General features: G+C 44.3%; 2 protein-coding genes across 4 annotated transcripts in view; one reads left to right on the top strand and one right to left on the bottom strand.

The window, feature by feature from the left end:
- The window catches only part of LOC138783132 (carbonic anhydrase 13-like), a 51,855-nt gene extending 49,292 nt beyond the window's left edge, over positions 1 to 2,563 (top strand). For all 3 annotated transcript variants that reach the window (XM_069957418.1, XM_069957417.1, XM_069957419.1), the window contains one exon: positions 341 to 2,563. In XM_069957418.1, coding sequence (XP_069813519.1) covers positions 341 to 466 — 126 coding nt within the window. In that variant the 3' untranslated portion in view covers positions 467 to 2,563. The remainder of the gene's footprint in view (positions 1 to 340) is intronic.
- Positions 2,564 to 3,611: 1,048 nt separating this feature from the next.
- LOC138784381 (carbonic anhydrase 1-like) lies at positions 3,612 to 16,993 on the bottom strand. The gene is made up of 5 exons (XM_069959922.1): positions 16,878 to 16,993; positions 13,162 to 13,257; positions 12,115 to 12,177; positions 4,693 to 4,848; positions 3,612 to 4,018 (listed from the first exon to the last, which is right to left on the bottom strand). Exons 1-5 carry the CDS (start codon positions 16,908 to 16,910, stop codon positions 3,899 to 3,901), a joined length of 468 nt encoding a protein of 155 aa, XP_069816023.1. The 5' UTR covers positions 16,911 to 16,993; the 3' UTR covers positions 3,612 to 3,898.
- Between the last annotated feature and the right edge of the window lie 3,505 nt (positions 16,994 to 20,498).

Below are 20,498 nucleotides of genomic sequence, written 5' to 3'. Positions count from 1 at the left end.
CCTCCTCTATCCAGTGCTGCTCTTGAGATCCTGCCATTTTTGAGAAATTTGATTGGGTTGAAATATGAAAATTAGCTTCTTTGGAGTTCCTCGGTCCCCCTTTGCACAGTTCGGTCTGCCTGCTGCCTCCGTTGCTTGCGCCTACTTATGCATATATTAAGAATACATGAGCAGGCCGGTCTCCCAGCATACTGGGAAATGCATCAGTCAGAGCGACCATAGGAGGTGAGGATTTTTATCTAGGAAGTCTTCCGCTGACTGTGATGTGTCCTAAATATTAGGTAACTTGTATTAAAATAAATTTAAGGTGTCAAATACTGATTATAGAATTCTCTTTCAGTTATCTCGTTTCCGCAGCCTTTTCAACACCACCGAAACAGACGGAACTGAACTGAGCTGCATGGAAACAAATCATCGCCCCATCCAGCCACTGAAAGGAAGGAAAGTCAAAGCTTCATTTGTATAGAGGATTGCCATTCATAGGAAGAACATTATTCACTGACTGGACAGCATTTTTATCTTTATAATATTGTGTACCGTGTAGACATGTACAAAAGTTTCAAATAATTTTGAATTTATAAATGTAAATTTTTAATTTAAATCGTTATGAATAGTTAACTTTTTTCAAATTTGTAACCATTTTTAGCATTTACAGGCATGTTCTTTATTTTTGTGTAATATTGTGTTTCATGTGAGATGTGAGAAGTTCTGTGAAACTACAAAATGACAGGAAGGCAGGGAGTGCGGGAACATAATAAACAAATGATACTTTCCCCTTCCCATGTTCCTGTAGTGCTGCTCCCAGGTCTCTCTGACATCCAATGATAGAGGTATGTCATGTACCCGGCTCTTCCAGCTTCAATGTCACAGCCCCACTGATGGATTGTCCGCTCAGCCAGTCAGTGAATGGGGCGATGTCACACCCCAGTCACTGATTGGCTGAGCCAGCAGTCCATCAGCTGGGTGCATGACATTACAGCTGAAGGAACTGCAGGAGGCCTGCGGCTGTCAGCTGGACCTAGGAGTGGCATTAAGGGGTACAGGATTGGTAAGCATACTTTTTCTATTACTTTCTCGCACCCTCTGACTTCCTGTCATTTTTTTTTTAATTAGTTTCACTGGACGTCTCTTTTATTGAGGAACTCTTCTGACATGCTATAAGAAAATACTACGCTAGATATATATATATGTATTTGTATATGTTGTTTACGGATACATGCCTCTTATTGGATGATCTGAAGCGCTGCATTTTTTTTCTATTTTCTTCATGTAAATCATAATCAATGTTAAATAGGATTTCTATGAATCCCCATAGGCCCTATGGGGCCCTATGCCTCAAAACAACGAACACCAACTTACCCATTCTCCAGGGGTTGCAGCTGTCATTTCTTCTGATTTCTGCTCCTGTGTTGTTCTTCCTACTTCTGAGACATGTGGAGGAGCAGAATGTCACTGGAAGCAGGAAGACATGACAGCTGGGGGAGTGGGTAAGGTAAGTATGCAGACGTTTGTTTTTTTACACCATGAGGCCATGTTCACATGGCGTAAGACACCGTCAGTTCTGTGACCCGGCCGAGTCATAGAATTGCCATTGTTTCTGATGAATTGGGATGCGGGCGCATCCGTGTGCACCCGCATCCCAATTTGCCACACGCTCCATTGTGTGAACTGACAGGTTCTCTATGGTCACTATTCAAATCAATCCTGGATGGAGCATATACATTGGGGGACATTATCAACTGGCGTACATTTTTTTTTCGGCGGAAAGTGCCGATTTGCGCAGGGTTTTATTTGCAAATGGCCGTTTTGCGTTTATTTCCGCTGCGTACGCCGGGGGGCGGGGAGGGGGCATGACAGGGGGTGCGGACTCATAGTCTGCGCATTTCATCATTTTTTAAACTGAAAGATACGCCGAAAACCTACTCCTCCTTTCAGGTGGCGTAGGTTTTCGGCTGTGCGACACCGACGCGCACGGGATTTATGTAGAGGCAGTCCGCCTCTACATAAATCTCCGTAGCTCCGGAGATGTGGGGACATTTATAAGTCCGGCGTAAAAAACGTCAGACTTATTAAATGTCCCCCTATGTGTATACGCTCCAGCCGGGATTTCCTCTAACTACACCGCACATGGGTTGTATATTAATCACAGCTGTAGTTGCACATCGGCAACAACAGTTGTGATTAATACACAACTTACGTTCTGTAAACATGGCCTGATGAAGTAAAGGGTTAACTATGGGGTTTTCATGGATTTGGTTGGTGAAGTGCTGCATTGTTTTTCATAGATATATGTATGTTTGTATAGATATATAATTTATATAAAGTTTAACAAAATAAAGTTTTTTCTGTGCGATAGCATCTTATAAAATGTAACTTTACTGTTACATCCTGATGACCTTTTTATTTTTTTTATTGGAATTGTGCCAGATACTGAAGAATGAATGTAATACAGAGCAGCCTTCTTACATGGAATGTGTCTTTTGCAAATCACCTATTGTTTAAAACAAGTTCTTATATCAGTCATATATTTTTTATTTGAAAATAATCCTTATATGTTTCAGTATATTGCAGTATTCATTCACAGGTCACAGAGTCTGGCTAGAAACATTTTGAATAGAAGTCAATAGACACAGCTCCAGTCTACTATTTCTTATTTCCAGAAGGTTCAGGCAGTATAGCTGCCATATAATAACGTACAAAGAATTAAAATAAATGACAATGGAAAAATAGGGTTAAATTTTTTGGGAAAAAATGCAAACAATTATAAGGCCCATTTTCTTTTTTACCTTGAGTGGTTACCTTTGGAGGGATTCAGTGAGTGGCTGTATTCTGTATGGGAGCGCTGACTGCAATTGAACCACTGCAGGTGATCCTGTACTGAATCTAGAAGCAAGATGATAACTTCTCTAACTTTCGTAGCCATTACTTAGCCATTCACCTATAAACCTGCAGATGTCAAACCACACTTAGTAAGTTCACCACTAGTGCGTTCTTACCTGGCTCCATGTCATGTGACCAGGATAGTTTCATAATGTAAGTCTATGGGATCGCCCAAGTCATGCTTTTCTCCTCGCTCGCTCTTGTGCTCGGCTGAAGGGACTATCACCATGACATAGATTTATACCATATTTCGTTAAAGGGACAGGTATTGATATTAGGCCTACTTTGCACCATTTGTATTGTCTTCTGTGAATATGGCTTAAAAAAGGAACATGGAAAAATAAGCAAGTGCAGCATTGACCTTTGTCTTCTGGGTTTATCATAGACCATACATTTTTAGGAGAACATTTCAACAAAACTGAAAAATGTACAGCCTATTATGCCTGCAGAGGTGGTTATCAATATTACTTCAGCTGCTGTTTACCAGTCAGCAAAGTCGGGAGTAGAGATGAGTGAACCGGGTTCGGGTTCGAGTCGATCCGAACCCGAACGTTCGGTATTTGATTAGCGGGGGCTGCTGAACTTGGAGAAAGCTCTAAGGTTGTCTGGAAAACATGGATACAGCCAATGACTATATCCATGATTTCCACATAGCCTTAGGGCTTTATCCAACTTCAGCAGCCACCGCTAATCAAATGCCAAAAGTTCGGGTTCGGATCAACTCGAGCATCTCTAGTCGGGAGGCTTTCTAGCCAACACACAATGGAACTCCATAATCTATAATAAAAATGTCTGCATTTTATTCTTTTATTTTCATTCTGCAATGATGATACAGTAAGTAAAACATGGTATCAGTCATCTATAATGCAAATATGAAAAGGAAAATTGCTTTTATATTTCAGCTACTATAGAAAAGTGACAGATGGGCTTGGATACGATGGTGAACTTCATTGTGTTTGTTATGCACAGCAGGAGATAAATGCAATGCCCTAGATTTTTTTGTGGTTATTCTTCATGTTTATGAGAAAGACGCTTTCACTTCTCTGCCCTTCAGGGGTTGGGTAGGACGGTGATTGTCCAGAATTGGATTCTCTTTTTCTCCATCACCCGATGAGAGGAGTCCACGGAACTGGTTCAGCTATAAAGCAGACATAAATACAAGCATTAGTGCTGATTGATGTATGGGCCAAAATAAACTCTGCTAAGCTAGGAGGCCTGTATAATGGAAAGGCAAATAGTAGAGAAGACCCGGCACTCACCAAATATATTCTGCTCATTTATTGCAGTGCAAAAGGGATCAGGTACAGTAAGGACGCATTTCGACCAAGTATGGCCTTCATCAGTACAGTCCAATACTAACACCAACTTATGAAGGCCATGCATGGCCAAAACGCGTCCTTACTGTACTTGATGCTTTTTGCACTACAATAAGCTAGCAGAATATATTTGGTGAGTGCCGGGTCTTCTCTACTATTTGTCTGGAGCATCACCGACCCATGGAAGTGCCGTCCTTCCTACACCTGTACAGTGGAAAGGGGCACAAGAGGCAGATAGAAACCCTGTGTATGCCCCTGCATATGAAAACGTAAATCGTTTCTTTCGTTGTAATCCATGGCCATTAAATGATGAATCATTTGGCAAAACTTAAAAACTGTGAAACTGTGAATCTACCAAAAAACCCTACTCCTTTTACAAGGTTATCGAGTTTGTGTAATTCAAGAAGTGTGATGAATCAGATCCTGGTATTCTAGGCAGATTTTATGGTGCCTACATTATTCAGACATTGTGTGAAGGTTCCCATCCTTTGTTTACCTGGTCAGGGCTGATACTTATTGGCTCTTTGAATATAATCCAGGTGACACACTCATTCAGTGGAGGGTGGGTCAAGGATCCAATGTAACTCCAGTAATTTTTTGATGTAGGAAGCAAGGCAGATGGATCAAAGTTGGTGAAGGCTGCTTGTTTGCCCTAAGAAATGTTAATATTGTTAATATTAGTTAATTCCAAGAAATATACACTATAGGGCTATGTTCACACAATGTATATTTTTGTAAAATCACAGCGGTTGTACAATTATTACGAGAATATACGTTGTATTGCTGTCTATGGGATTCCAGCCACAGCGTATACACATAGGGGGACATATATGAAAAGGGGTAAATATCTTTTTTTGGGCGCAGATGGGGCAGATCGGCGTAAAATATTTGCAAATAATATTTTTGCGAATATTTTTTTCGCATCTGCCCCAGAGTCCTCGGTTTGGGGCATGAATTGCAGCTGCATGTCAGGAGAAGGAGACAAACTTGCTAACTGAATATATGTGCAAAAATTTTTAACTTGATGAGTCCTACAAGTTTAAAGGGGTTTTACTTGTCCTTTATCCACAGGATAGGGAAAAAGTATGAGATGGTGGAGGGGTCCAACCTCATTGCCCCCCCGAGGATCTCTCTATCGGCTACCTGGCTCCTTTGTTATGAATTGAGCCACAGGTCGGTGCGTGACCCATGGCTCCATTCATTCTGTATGGAGCTGTTGGAAAGAGCCAATTGCTGTACTTGGCTCTCTCTGGTGGCTCCATAGAGAATAAATAGGGGCCGTGAGTCGTGCGCTGACCCATAGCTCGATTCATAACAAAGGAGCCAGAGAAGATAGAGAACTCCCCGGTAGAGATAAGCGAATCTACAATAGGAACGAAGTGAAGTGCTTTGTTTCTATCGGATTTCTGCTTATCAGGTTGTGGGGCTTTGAAGTCTGCTCCGCTCTGTGCTGCTTCTCCCCGGATGCTGGGAAAAGATGGATCCAGTACTGGGAATCTGGGAGAAAACTTTGTTCCTACTGTACTTTGACTCATCTCTAATCCCCGGGGTGGACGGAGGTGAGACCCCCTGCTATCTCATACTTGTCCCCTATCCTGTGCATAGGGAACAAATATGTTTAAATTGGCAATCTATATCATAAAAATGAAAGTCTGTCTGTCCTGTATAGACTTCCAAACGCCTGAACCGTTTGACCCCAAATTTGGCCCACAGATACATTGGGTGCCCAGGAAGGTTAGAGCGAAGGTCCCGTCCCCGCCAGATGTACAGGAGGGGAGGGGGAGGGGGAGGGGGAAGAGTGGCGCCCCATAGAGATGAATGGGAAAATCTCCACACTGCACACAGGAGATATAATTAGCGCTGCAGTTGGGAGCCTTAGCAACCAATAGGATTACTGCTTTCATTTTCACAGGGAGCTGGAATCTGATTGGTTGCTAGGGCCAGCTGCCTCACAACAGATCCACAGAAATAAATACAGTAAAGTGCCACACACACACACACCAGATCTGCAGCAGATTTCACTCTGCAAATTTGCAGCAAAATCCTGTCATTCAACCCTATGACACTACATACTCGCAGAGAGATTGACATCCCGCTGCGAGTATGTAGACTAACCCCCTTGGCTGCCGGAGCGTAACTTACACTGACAAAGACACCCATCATCCCGCCCGCACAGACCGCTGTTAGATGGTGCAGGCTTCCCGCCAGTGTGTTCAGTGTCCAGAGCCGTGAGGAGAGAGCCGTGCTCGGCAGCAGCAGCACATCGCTGAACACACTGGAAGGGAGCCTGCATGATCTAACAGCGGTCTGTGCGGGCAGGATGATGGCGGCCTCTGTCAGTGTAAGTTACGCTCCGGCCGCCGAGGCGGTTCATTTACATACTATAATATGAAGTGTCATAGGGTTGAATGACACTAGATCTGCAGCAGATTTCGCTGCGAATTCACAGCGTGAAATCCGCCGCGGATCCGGTAGGTGTGAAGGCACTCTAACAGTGTATAGTGTATATACAGTGTATACAGTAAGGGGCTTACCTGCCGGGTGTTGGTGTTGGGGAATGTATACAGTAAGGGGTGTTAAGCAATGTATACAGTATGGGTATAGAGTGGGTATAGAGTATGGGGGCTACCCACAGGGGTGGGGGGTGTATAGAGTATGAGGGCTACCTGCGGGGGGAAGTGTATACAATATGGGGGCTACCTACAGGGAGGGAGTGTATACAGTATAGGAGTACCTGCAAGGGGGGGAGTGTATACAGTACGGGGGCTACTTGCAAGGGGGGGGGGTATACAGTATTAGAAACTTGGAAACCTCTTCTGTGTTGTCCTCACCAAGGATGAAAGGTAGTGCCTAAGAGGACCAGATTATGATGATGCAGGATTGTGTATGCACTTACTATTATAAGCTGCAGGTTTACTTTACACACAACTTACTTATGGTCTGCAGTCGGTGGGGGGGGGGGGGGACCTCAAACTATACACTACAGGTATACAGGACCCCAGAATTATACACTACAGGTATACAGGACCTCCACCAACTATATACTACAGGTATGCAGGACCTCCACTAACACTGTCAATGTTGTATATAACCAGGCTCAGCATAACACTACCAATGTTATACATAATCAGACTGTATATAACACTGCCAATGTTGTATATAACCAGGCTGTATATAACACTGCCAATGTTGTATATAACCAGGCAGGGCCGCTTTAACCAGAGGGCACATGGTGCACGTGCACCGGGCCCACTGGTTAAAGGGGCCCCCCGAGCAGGCCGGCCGTTGCTATGTGCGACCAATGCGGTCGCACAGGGCTCCGGCCACCAGCCTGTCAGGGGGGAGCGCCATGGATGGGTAATCTACTTACCCCTCCATGGCGCCCCCTGCAGGGCCCCCCCGTCCGCGGCTGCCCCCGTCCGCTGCTGCTGCGGCGCTTCAGCGCTGCAGCAGCAGCGATACTGACAGAGAGAGAGCCATTGGCTCCCTCCCTGTCAGTCACTCTTGTGGCCGCACTTCCTGCGGTCACAAGAGGCCGCACTCTCCCTCTAGCGGCCGACGTCACTGGAGCGTCGGCGCGAGGGTAAGGGGAGTGCAGCCTCTTGTGACTGCAGGAAGTGCGGCCACAAGAGGGAAGAGAAGAGGAACGCGTGGACCTAGGTGAGTAACAGTGTTTGTTTTTTTCAATGTTATATGGGAGGGGGAGCTATATACTATGGGGGGGGGGGCACAGGGGGGCTATATACTATGGGGGGCACAGGGGGCTATATACTATGGGGGAGCACAGGGGGCTATATACTATGGGGGGGGCACAGGGGAGCTATATACTATGGGGGGGGCACAGGGGGCTATATACTATGGGGGGGGCACAGGGGGCTATATACTATGGGGGGGGCACAGGGGGCTATATACTATGGGGAGGACAGGGGGCTATATACTATGGGGGAGCACAGGGGGCTATATACTACTGGGGAGCACAGGGGAGCTATATACTATGGGGGAGCACAGGGGAACTATATACTATGGGGGAGCACAGGGGGCTATATACTATGGGGGAGCACAGGGGAGCTATATACTATGGGGGAGCACAGGGGGCTATATACTACTGGGGAGCACAGGGGGCTATATACTATGGGGGAGCACAGGGGAGCTATATACTATGGGGGAGCACAGGGGAGCTATATACTATGGGGGAGCACAGGGGAGCTATATACTATGGGGGAGCACAGGGGGCTATATACTACTGGGGAGCACAGGGGAGCTATATACTACTGGGGAGCACAGGGGAGCTATATACTACTGGGGAGCACAGGGGTCTATATACTATGGGGGAGCACAGGGGAGCTATATACTATGGGGGAGCACAGGGGGCTATATACTATGGGGGAGGACAGGGGGCTATATACTATGGGGGAGGACAGGGGGCTATATACTATGGGGGAGCACAGGGGGCTATATACTACTGGGGAGCACAGGGGAGCTATATACTACTGGGGAGCACAGGGGGCTATATACTACTGGGGAGCACAGGGGGCTATATACTATGGGGGAGCACAGGGGAGCTATATACTATGGGGGAGCACAGGGGAACTATATACTATGGGGGAGCACAGGGGGCTATATACTATGGGGGAGCACAGGGGAGCTATATACTATGGGGGAGCACAGGGGGCTATATACTACTGGGGAGCACAGGGGGCTATATACTATGGGGGAGCACAGGGGAGCTATATACTATGGGGGAGCACAGGGGAGCTATATACTATGGGGGAGCACAGGGGGCTATATACTACTGGGGAGCACAGGGGAGCTATATACTACTGGGGAGCACAGGGGAGCTATATACTACTGGGGAGCACAGGGGGCTATATACTATGGGGGAGCACAGGGGGCTATATACTATGGGGGAGCACAGGGGGCTATATACTACTGGGGAGCACAGGGGAGCTATATACTACTGGGGAGCACAGGGGAGCTATATACTACTGGGGAGCACAGGGGGCTATATACTATGGGGGAGCACAGGGGAGCTATATACTATGGGGGAGCACAGGGGGCTATATACTATGGGGGAGCACAGGGGGCTATATACTACTGGGGAGCACAGGGGGGCTATATACTATGGGGGAGCACAGGGGGGCTATATACTATGGGGGAGCACAGGGGGCTATATACTATGTGGGAGCACAGGGGGCTATATACTATGGGGGAGCACAGGGGGCTATATACTATGGGGGAGCACAGGGGAGCTATATACTACTGGGGAGCACAGGGGGCTATATACTACTGGGGAGCACAGGGAGCTATATACTACGGGGGAGCACAGGGGAGCTATATACTATGGGGGAGCACAGGGGAGCTATATACTATGGGGGAGCACAGGGGAGCTATATACTATGGGGGAGCACAGGGGGCTATATACTATGGGGGAGCACAGGGGAGCTATATACTATGGGGGAGCACAGGGGAGCTATATACTATGGGGGAGCACAGGGGAGCTATATACTATGGGGGAGCACAGGGGACTATATACTACTGGGGAGCACAGGGGTCTATATACTATGGGGAGCACAGGGAAGCTATATACTACTGGGGAGCACAGGGGAGCTATATACTACTGGGGAGCACAGGGGAGCTATATACTACTGGGGAGCACAGGGGGCTATATACTACTGGGGAGCACAGGGGGCTATATACTATGGGGGAGCACAGGGGGCTATATACTATGGGGGAGCACAGGGGGCTATATACTATGGGGGAGCACTGGGGAGCTATATACTATTGGGGAGCACAGGGGGCTATATACTATTGGGGAGCACAGGGAGCTATATACTATTGAGGAGCACAGGGGTCTATATACTATGGGGGAGAGCACAGGGGGGCTATATATTATGGAGAGCACAGGGGGGGCTATATACTATTGGGGAGAGCACAGGGGGCTATATACTATTGGGGGGAGCACAGGGGGGCTATATACTATTGGGGGAGAGCACAGGGGGGCTATATACTATTGTGGGAGAGCATAGGGGTCTATATACTATTGGAGAGCACAGGGGGGCTATATACTATTGGGGGAGAGCACAGGGGGGCTATATACTATTGTGGGAGAGCACAGGGGGGCTATATACTATTGTGGGAGAGCACAGGGGTCTATATACTATGGGGAGAGCACAGGGGGGCTATATATTATGGAGAGCACAGGGGGGCTATCTACTATTGGGGAGAGCACAGGGGGCTATATACTATTGGGGGGGAGCACAAGGGGCTATATACTATTGGGGGAGAGCACAGGGGGGCTATATACTATTGTGGGAGAGCACAGGGGGGCTATATACTATTGTGGGAGAGCACAGGGGGCTATATACTATTGTGGGAGAGCACAGGGGGGCTATATACTATTGTGGGAGAGCATAGGGGGGCTATATACTATTGGGGGAGAGCACAGGGGGGCTATATACTATTGTGGGAGAGCACAGGGGGGGCTATATACTACTGGGGAGAGTGCACAGGGGGGCTATATACTAATGGGGGAGCGCACAGGAGGGCTGTATATAACTGGAGGAGCACATGAGGGGCTATATACTACAGGGACACCTTAAAACTATGGAGGCACAGAGGGGTGTAACTATGTAGGGGTACAGAGGGGTGTAACTACTGTATAGGGGTACAAGGGACCTAACTACTGTATGTGTTGGAGCCTAAAATATTTGTCTGGCAGATTCTGGAGAGAAGATTCACAGCCAGGAGAAGACTTCAAGGTGGCCCAGGCTGGATGGAGAGAAAAAGAAAAGGTGACAGACTCTGATCGGAGAAGACGCCCCCGGTGAGTCACTGGATGTAACTTCACTCTGTTATAGGGTTGTAGTGTTAGGGGTCATGGTGTGGCGGTATTATGTAATGGTATCATTGGTGATATCTTTCTGTTTTGTTCAGTGCAGTTTTTATGTAATATGTAATCACTGTATGGTGGAAATAGTGTTATAAGGTAACTACTGTATGTATTGGGGCTCTTGATACAGTGTGGGGGCAAATTCAGTACATTATACAATGTGCCGAAAGGGAAGGGGGGGCCCACTCTTGAGGGCTGTGCACTGGGCCCACCAATGTATTAAAACGGCTCTGTAACCAGGCTGTATATAAAACTGCCAATGTTGTATATAACCAGGCTCAGCATAACACTACCAATGTTGTACATAACTAGGCTGTATACACAACAGGTATACAGGACCTCCACCAACTATATACTACAGGTATACAGGACCGCCACTAACACTGCCAATGTTGTATATAAGCAGGCTATATATATAACACTGACAATGTTGTGTATAACCAGGCTCTGTATATAAAACTGCCAACGTTGTATATAACCAGGCTCTGTATACAGTCTGATCACATGACATCTCAGTTTGGCTTTTAGGTATTTAGAATGTTTAAAGTTTAGTTTATATCTAATGTGCATAAGCTACAATTTACATAAACAGTGGAGAACTGGCAGGGTATATAGTGTATAAAGGGGTATATAGGGCTCCTGGCGATTTCCCCTTTAACAAAAGAAAAAAAACAAGGGCATAGATTTGACTCCTTGGCGACCTTGGAACAAATCTTATTAACACACTGACACTTTATACCCGGGCAGCGCCGGGTACATTTTCTAGTTTAACTATATTAGTTGAGATGGGAATACCCCTTTGAGCATATACTCTGAGTACTAAACGTCCACCACAGTTATAGGCGGCCACTCGGAAGCTGATGGAGGCTAAATCACATTCTTTTGGCCTTTATCATTCCTGTAAACATCAGTATATGTTTTTTTTAACATGCATGTCTGTGGGCAATGGTTGCCACCGTATGTCCTATTATCAGAGGTGTATGAAGGAATTGTTTAAATTATAGCAGAAGTTTGTGCAGCAAATCTTACCTTTGTTTTAATATGGCTTAGTGCATCCACTACTTTCTGTAGACCAGAATGAGCACTACCGATCTAAGGAAAAAAGAAAGAAAAATTACTAAATTACAAACACCCTAATCTATTGTATTAAATAAAGCAAAATAAGTTTATTGTAGTAGATAATGCCTCTGCTTCTACTGGTCCACTGAATGGATAAAGGGGGAGATTTATCAAACCTTGGACAAAGGAGAAGTTGTCATAGCAACCAATCAGATCCCATCTTTAATTTTTAAAGGGAATGTATCACCCATATTTTCTTTTACTTATTAACGTCAGATACTAAAACTTGTTCTTTTATTCTAATCTTTTTCCCTTTTCTGACTGTCATTTTTTTATTAGACATTTTGTACATTGTTATGGGGGCTGCCATTTTGAATGAGGTGTTTTTAGCAGCATTTAGTGACATGCTTTACAGCAAGACTCATGGTAATAGACGACAATAGACAGAGTCTTCTCCCTGATGAATGTGAAGAGGTCTTTGAAGAAGTCATTTCAGAGGGAGTGCTATTGTCTTTTTTTATCCACTGGTGTCACATGTTGCTGTAATGCTGTACAGATCACTTTACAGCAGCCTCTCCTCTTATAACCACAGACACAACAGGGAGTCTTAACTTCAGCCCCAGTGGTGAGAATGAAAACTGCAGGATCTCAGGATTATTTTATCATATAGATAGAAAATGGAAAATTAGAAAAAATGTCACCAAAAATTCTTTAAATATTTTTAACATAAAAACATTATTTAAACAAAGTCATTTCTGATGACACATTCCCTTTAAATGTTTGATAAATGTTCCCCAGAGAGCAGCTTTATATCAAAGAGAATCTGTCATAGAGGAAAACCTTGATGTTCATGGGCATTCGATATGCAATACTGTTCATGTAAGGTTGGTTTGTCTGATTTGTTAAAAAAATGCAGGAAGCCAAAGTCTAATGACAAATATTATCAATCATCAAGATTATATATAAAATAGTTTTAGTGATGCTGAGAAGTAATGAATTCCTGCTTAGTACAGATACCTGTAAGAAAACCGTCAGCACAGCACATCCATCGAGATTTTTACAGGCCTCAGCAAAAATGGAATATTTCTCCGAGTTCCAATGGACCAGGTGCAGCTATAATGAAAGCGAAAACAATCACAAATTATAATGTGAAAATTCTGTAAAATAAACAGTATAGTTTATGGCATTCCCTAAGCAGGATAAATTATGGTATTTCAGTAGTTTGGACATTTATGTGAATAGCTGTGCCATTCACTGCTAAACCATGGGCAGGGTCTACTAGGAGTACAAAGATGGCAAACCTAGGGATCTTCAGTAGCTGGCATCTTAAAGGGGTTGTTAAAAAAAATCTTTCAAGTCAACTGGTGCCAGAAAGTGCCAGAGATCTGTAATTTACTTAAAAAACCTCCAGTCTTCCAGTAGTTATCAGCTGCTGTATGTCCCACAGGAAGTGCTGTATTCTTTTCAGTCCGAAACAGTGCTCTCTGTTGCCACTTCTGTCCATGTCAGGTACTGTCCAGAGTAGGGATGAACAAACCGAACCGTTACGAACCAGATTCGTTACGAACTTCGCAACGGCGTCGCAAAACTGTACTTTTATCAGAGAATAGAACAGGATACAAGGGATTATTACTCCTATAATCCTTTGTATCCTGTTTTTATGTGAATATCAAGGTGTGTGACGTCACTCCAGGAACAGGAAGTGCTTGAGCCTGGCTGTAGTTTCTCATTGTGTTTCCAGACGGCAGAAAGAAAGGAGGTCCATGTTAGGCAGAGAGGGAAAACACATAGATTAGATAGCCAAACAACTGGATAAGTACAGGGAGAGATAGAGAATAAGTATATGTTGTTTGTGAGAGAAGCAGGAGAGAGGAAGATTAAAAAAAAAAAATCGCAAGATCCAGGGAAAGCTTGATATAGAAGATAAGCTCATACATAGGGAAAGAGGCTGAAAAATCAAGAGTTAGGGAGAGAGAGGGAGAGATAGGCATCTAACTCAAAAATTTTGATATCTAGGGAGAGATAGGGAGCAAAAAAAGAGATAGGGAGAGAAAAGTGAGAAGAGTAACTCAGGACACGTACCATTAAACCAGCTGCTGTTCCGTGACCGAGAGGAGACCCTAGACGTTGCTGCTCTGCTAGGTGCTGTTAACCCCGTCTAGCCACCCGCAACCAAAAAAGTAAAAAAAAAAAATATAAAAAAGTTTGCTTTTTTTGTGATAAGCTGTTATAGGTGACGCTAAGTCAGCGCCCCACAAAAGCTTTCCGTTTTTGCTCTGCTGGGTGCCGTCAACCCCGTCTAGCCGCCTGCAACCAAAAAAGTTTAAAAAAAACTTTAAAAAAAAACAAAAAAAGTTTTCTTGTTTTTTTTTGTGATAAGCTGTTATAGGTGACGCTAAGTCAGCGCCCCACAGAAGCTGTCCGTTTTTGCTCTGCTGGGTGCCGTCAACCAAAAAAGTTTAAAAAAAAATTAAGAATAATAAAAAAAAAGATGAGTCCTCGACTTGTCTCTTCTCAACAATACTGGCCTGAGAGGCAAGCAATCTACTGCTGCCTCATCCTGTTCCTCAACTTGTCTCTTCTCAACAATACTGGCCAGAGAGGCGGGAATCTACTGCTGCCTCCTCTTGTTCCTCGACTTGTCTCTTCTCAACTATACTGGCCTGAGAGGCGAGCAATCAACTGCTGCCTCCTCCTGCTGCTCAACTTGTCTCTTCTCAACAATACTGGCCTGGGTGCAATCAAGTGCTGCCGCATCCTCCTCCTAAACTTTTTTTTTCAATATTTTTTGTCACTATTTTTGCACTATTCATTATTCTCTATATTTTATTATTATTATTATTATTATTATTTTTATTTTTATTTTCATTATTTTTGCACTTTTTTCCCCACTTTTTTCATTGTAATAGCAACTGCAACTAAACGAAACTATACCCTATCACACTCTTACTATTGTAGCTGCAATTATTCAGCCGTTAGAGCAAGGTTCGTTTCTGGTTCGGTTCGGACGAAGCCGAACTTCACGAAAGTTCGCTGGACCGAACCGAACCGAACTTTTTAAAAGTTCGCTCATCCCTAGTCCAGAGCAGTAGCAAATTCCAATAGAAAACCTCTCCTACTTTCCAAACTGGAAATAATACACCACTTCCTGTACGACATACAGTAGCTGATAAGTATTGGAAGAGATTTTTTGTGATTTTTTTTTTGTGAACTACCCCTATAACTGATTAGCACCCTGTAATCACATGGTAAAGAGGGGACAACTGTGTTCAAGAGGAGGCCCCTCCTCTGTCTAACCAATGGAATATCATGGCCTAACCGTGGTCAGGTTACCACTAGGCACCCGTGGTCCGGTGCCTAGGGCAGCACCTTTCAGCAGGGCAGCACCAGGAAGCAGGGGGAAGAAAACAACTTTTTTTTTTTAATCTCCCACCTTTCATTTAGACTTGCCAGTAAATCTGGTGTCTTTTCGAGGGGGGGGGTGTATGGTGGAATTATTCAGGTCTGGTGTGGCAGTGTTATCCAGTTACAGTATGGTGGGATTGGTCAGGTCTGGTGTGGTGGTGTTATCCAGTCACAGTATGGCGGGATTGGTCAGGTCTGGTGTGGTGGTGTTATCCAGTCACAGTATGGCGGGATTGGTCAGGTCTGGTGTGGCGGTGTTATCCAGTCACAGTATGGCGGTATTGGTCGGGTCTGGTGTGGTGGTGTTATCCAGTCACAGTATGGTGGTATTGGTCAGGTCTGGTATGGCGGTGTTATCCAGTCACAGTATGGCGGTATTGGTCAGGGCTGGTGTGGCGGTGGTGAATGTGAAGCCTGGTGCTTTTACCCACCAATCTACCAATCCTGTGGTGAGAATTCCTTCAAACAATATGCAGACGGCTCTAATCATTGATTCAATGTGGAAATTTGATAATGTTTTAGGCAGTTAAAAACCATGAAAAACGTCATTCCAAAACCACTCCCCCTCCCACACTCCCCAAGATGGGGCGTCTTCAGATTTAGTGCCTAGGGCAGCAGTAGCTGTTAATATGGCCCTGATCGTGGTATCTAGAGGGTTAAACAACTGGGCTTGGAGTTGTTTACAATCTCAGCCACTGAATGTGTATGAAATGGGCTCAATTACAGAGCCTGCGCCATACTCCATACTTCATTGTAGGTAAAATGTCAGGAAAGGGTTAAATTGTGACAAATTACCTCTGCTGAATAGGCCTTCCCATCCACAGTGTGCTCTGATCCAGACTCATTGGTTGGGCCCCAATGGAAGTGGAACTGGTTCAGCCTGTAGCTTGCTTTGAGTGGGCCTCCTTTAACCACTACAAACAACATAATTTATTATCTTCTTTTTTTGCAACATTAGAACATTTATACTCAGTGAATATATATATAACTTTGATGTATTCCATGGGGGGAGGGAGCTAAGTTGGTGTACAGTATTTTGCAACTTTTTTCTGGGAGGTATCCAGTGGCACTGAGGGAGCTTTACAATTCATCTGATAAAAGTTTAAGTAATGGGAATACCATACAATGTAAACATACAGAGATACATAAGCACATTTTATATATATATATATATATATACACATATATATATATATATATATATATATATATATATATATGTACTTGCCTAGCCCATCTTCTGTAATAGTTGCTTTGATGAATTTTTATTTGGATTTTTTGCGTGATTAACAATGATGCCGCAGACATTATTATTTCCAATGTCTTACCTGAGATGTCTGCAGTGTCTTCAGAAATGACATGGAATGAATGGCCAACGTTGATGATGGACTTGATAGAAGCTGGACTGTAGTTGATACTAAGAGATTTCAGAGATGCATCATACTTAGCGTCCTTGCTCTTAATGTCTATGGGAGACTGGAAGTTTCCCTGGGCAATGGGATAAACTTTATGCCAGTGGTCAGGCCCTTAAAATAGATGGAAAGCAAGTTAATTCATTCACTTGATTTGTGTTTTATAACACTTACTGTAATTGCAATATGTTATATATACAAATGAAACTGTGTTTTCTGCTACAGATGTTTCATGTGCATACACATTATATGGTGACACAGCCCTATCAGAATCTCAGAAGGACATGAGACCATAATATATACAGGGAGTGCTCTCATATACTGTGTAGGGAGTATGCCGCTAATAATTTTTATTACCCATATAAACCCCTTTAAGGACACACATTATAAGTCTCCCCATACAGTATAATGCCTCCTTTAGTTCTCCACACACAGTTCCCTCGATTTCCCTCAATATATACATAATTATCTTCACATTGTTGCTGATAAAAATTACCCCTATACAGCCCTCCCACCCTGTGCAGCCCCCTTATATGGTATCAGCTCCTCTGTGCAACCCCCATACAATACAGCCCCCATATGTTATCAGCACCCCATTCTCTGCAGGCAACGTATAGTATCAGTAACCCCCCCCCCCCCCCCCCCCCAAAGCCCCCATATAGTATTAGTTCCCTCCTGCAACTCTTACATAATGTTAGTCTCTCCCCTGCAGCCCACGTATAGTATAAGCACCCCATCCCCCTGCAGCCCCCATATAGTATCCATTTCTCCCCTACAGCCACCAATTAGTATCAGCACCCTCCTGAAGCCCCCATTTAATATCACTTCAACTCCAAGACCATATTTAATCAGCTCCCCCTTCTTCAGCCCCCATTTAGTATCAACCCCCTCCTGCAGCCCCCATTTAATATCAGCCCCCCCCCTGCAGCTTCATATAGTATGAGTTTCTCCTCCAGTCCCCATTTAATCAGCCCCCCTGCAGCCACCAGACAGCCGCCATTAAACATGCTTATAGTTAAAGGAGACTGCTGCTGTTTGCCAGGAGAACCCCTTTTGATTGATTGGGTGGCGTGCCCTGTGCGTTGGCACACCTCTAAGGCCGGCCCTGGTTGTAATGTGAATGTTAGTGAAATGATCACCTATGTGCCAATATGTTCTATAAGGCATTGTAGTCTCTCCTATAATGCCATGGTGGTGGTCTATGTGTCTCAACAGATACAAACTACAAACCTAATTTTATGCAGTTATAATTACATGTCAACCATTTCCTTCTTTTCCCTTGTCTTTGCTAACATACAGAAAGTGACAGAAGGCTTAGATGGGAGAAAGTAACACAAGACTGCAGCATTTATTCATAGTCTATAACCATAGAGGCATGTAGATCTGCAATAAAAGGTAGGATATTTTTTATGAGGACTATTTGCACAGTTTTAGCTTCTTACTTAGCAATAAAAAACTGGAAAAGTGTTTGAACCCTTTAAAAGTAGTTGTGTATAGCAATGTGCACGGCAAGCTACTGAGCTTAGTATTGAAGCATGAACACGCTCCATATCTGTTCCTACAGTCAGGTCTCTGCATAGGTATTCTCTGATTTCTCAAGTACAGCTAACAGAAAGAATGAGCTGAGCCTTTGCAGTAGTATGTATGTATGTATGTATGTAAGTAAGTAGTGAGAGGCACCTCAGACACCTACTGTGCCATGAATTTATGTAATGGAATTGACCTTTAAGGTCTGCATTCCCAGCTCATAATACGAATGCAGAAGCCCCCGTACATGTCACAAGCTACAATCTACAGAGTAACTCAAAAAAATCTCAGGGCACCCTTTTATTTCAGAAACAAAAGGGAAAATGACAAATCTGATAACCTTAGCATTTAATAGGTGAGGGGACCTATCTTTAAGACTATGTCTGGAAAATGGCCGCCAGCTTGAAAGCTGCCATATTGGATCAGTGAAACATTTTTCCAATTGGAAGGTGGTCATATAGCATATCAAAGAAAACTCAGAATTGCCTCTGAAATTGGTTTCAGAGTTGTGATATCTATTGTGGTTCCTAATTTATTGGATCCAGTGCCTTCAGCTCTGTGTTTAGCACCATGGACAGCTTTTCTGGTTTACATGCTACATGACCACCTTCCAATTGGAAAATCTTGCCCTTGATCCAATATGGCAGCTTTTAAGGTGGTGGCCATGTTTTGAGCATAGCGTAAAAGTTAGGCCACCTTGCTGGGATATTTCTATAGGTAATTTACCCTTTCATTTCTGAAATTATTATTATTTATTTATAAAGTGCCCTTAATTCCAGAGCAATATACAAGCGATAAGGGTAACAAACAGGAACAGTACAAGATGAAAAACACATTACATGAAGACAAATGGCAGAGTGGTACATGGGGGAAGAGGACCCTGCCCGCGAGGGCTCACAATCTATAAAGTACTGGGAGAGAAACAGAAGGTAAAGTGCAGCCAGTCAAGTGTGACACAGAATTATTATAGGTTGTAGCCTAGTTTGAAGAGATGGGTTTTCAGGTTACTTTTAAAGGACTTGATGGTGGATAAGAGACGAATGTGTTGGGGTAGTTAGTTAGAAGGTCACTGTAGGATCGAAGGTTGCGTGAGGGACAGTAGAGGGATATCAGATCAGAGATGTACGGAGGGGACAGGTTGTGGATGGCCTTGTACGTCATGGTCAACAATTTAAAGTGAACACATTGGGCAATGGGGAGCCAGTGGAGGGATTGGCAGAGGGGAGAGGCTGAGGCAAAGCGAGGGGAAAGGTGCATTAGTCAGGCAGCAGAGTTAAAGATAGACTGGAGGGGAGCAAGGGAGTTAGATGGAAGGCCAGAGAGGAGGATGTTACAGTAGTTTAAGCGGGAAATAATGAGAGCATGTACCAGTAGTTTTGTGGAGTCAGGGGTGAGAAAAGAGCGGATTCTGGAAATGTTTTTGAGGTGAAAGCAGCAGGAGGTGGTCAAGGTCTGAATATGTGGTTTAAAGGACAGGGCAGAGTCAAAGGTGACCCCAAGGCAGCGGACTTGAGGGGACAGAGTGCAGCCATTGATTTACAGATTAGCCGGCGGGGTGGAGCGAGATGGGGGAAAGATGATTAGTTCTGTTTTGTCCATGTTGAGCTTTAGAAAGCGAGAGGAGAAGAAGGAAGATATGGCCGATAGACACTCTGGAATCCTGGATAGCAAAGAGGTTACATCCGGACCAGAGAGGTAGATCTGAGTGTCATCGGCTTAGAGAAATAAAAGGGTGTCCTGAGGCTCACCTTGTATACGCTGCACAGAGTCATCCCTACCAATGTGCTCATCGGTACTTACCATTATGTGCTTCATAACCCCAGGTTGAGCTCATGGTTAAAGGTTTGACACTGCTTCTTCTAATGATGCACTTTACCGACAACTGTCCCCACTGTCCCCCATATATATATATAGAGCTTTATTACATGACTTTATGTGCCTTGTCTCGTGTATGTATGACACAAAGGCAATAAAAGATTTTCATGGCAATCTGAAGACTACACAAAGTGA

The sequence above is a fragment of the Dendropsophus ebraccatus genome, chromosome 2, assembly GCF_027789765.1.
Source record: "Dendropsophus ebraccatus isolate aDenEbr1 chromosome 2, aDenEbr1.pat, whole genome shotgun sequence".
Classification (NCBI taxonomy): domain Eukaryota; kingdom Metazoa; phylum Chordata; class Amphibia; order Anura; family Hylidae; genus Dendropsophus; species Dendropsophus ebraccatus.
The sequence above is the reverse complement of the archived record's forward strand: the minus strand, read 5'-3'. Positions and strand labels throughout refer to the sequence as shown.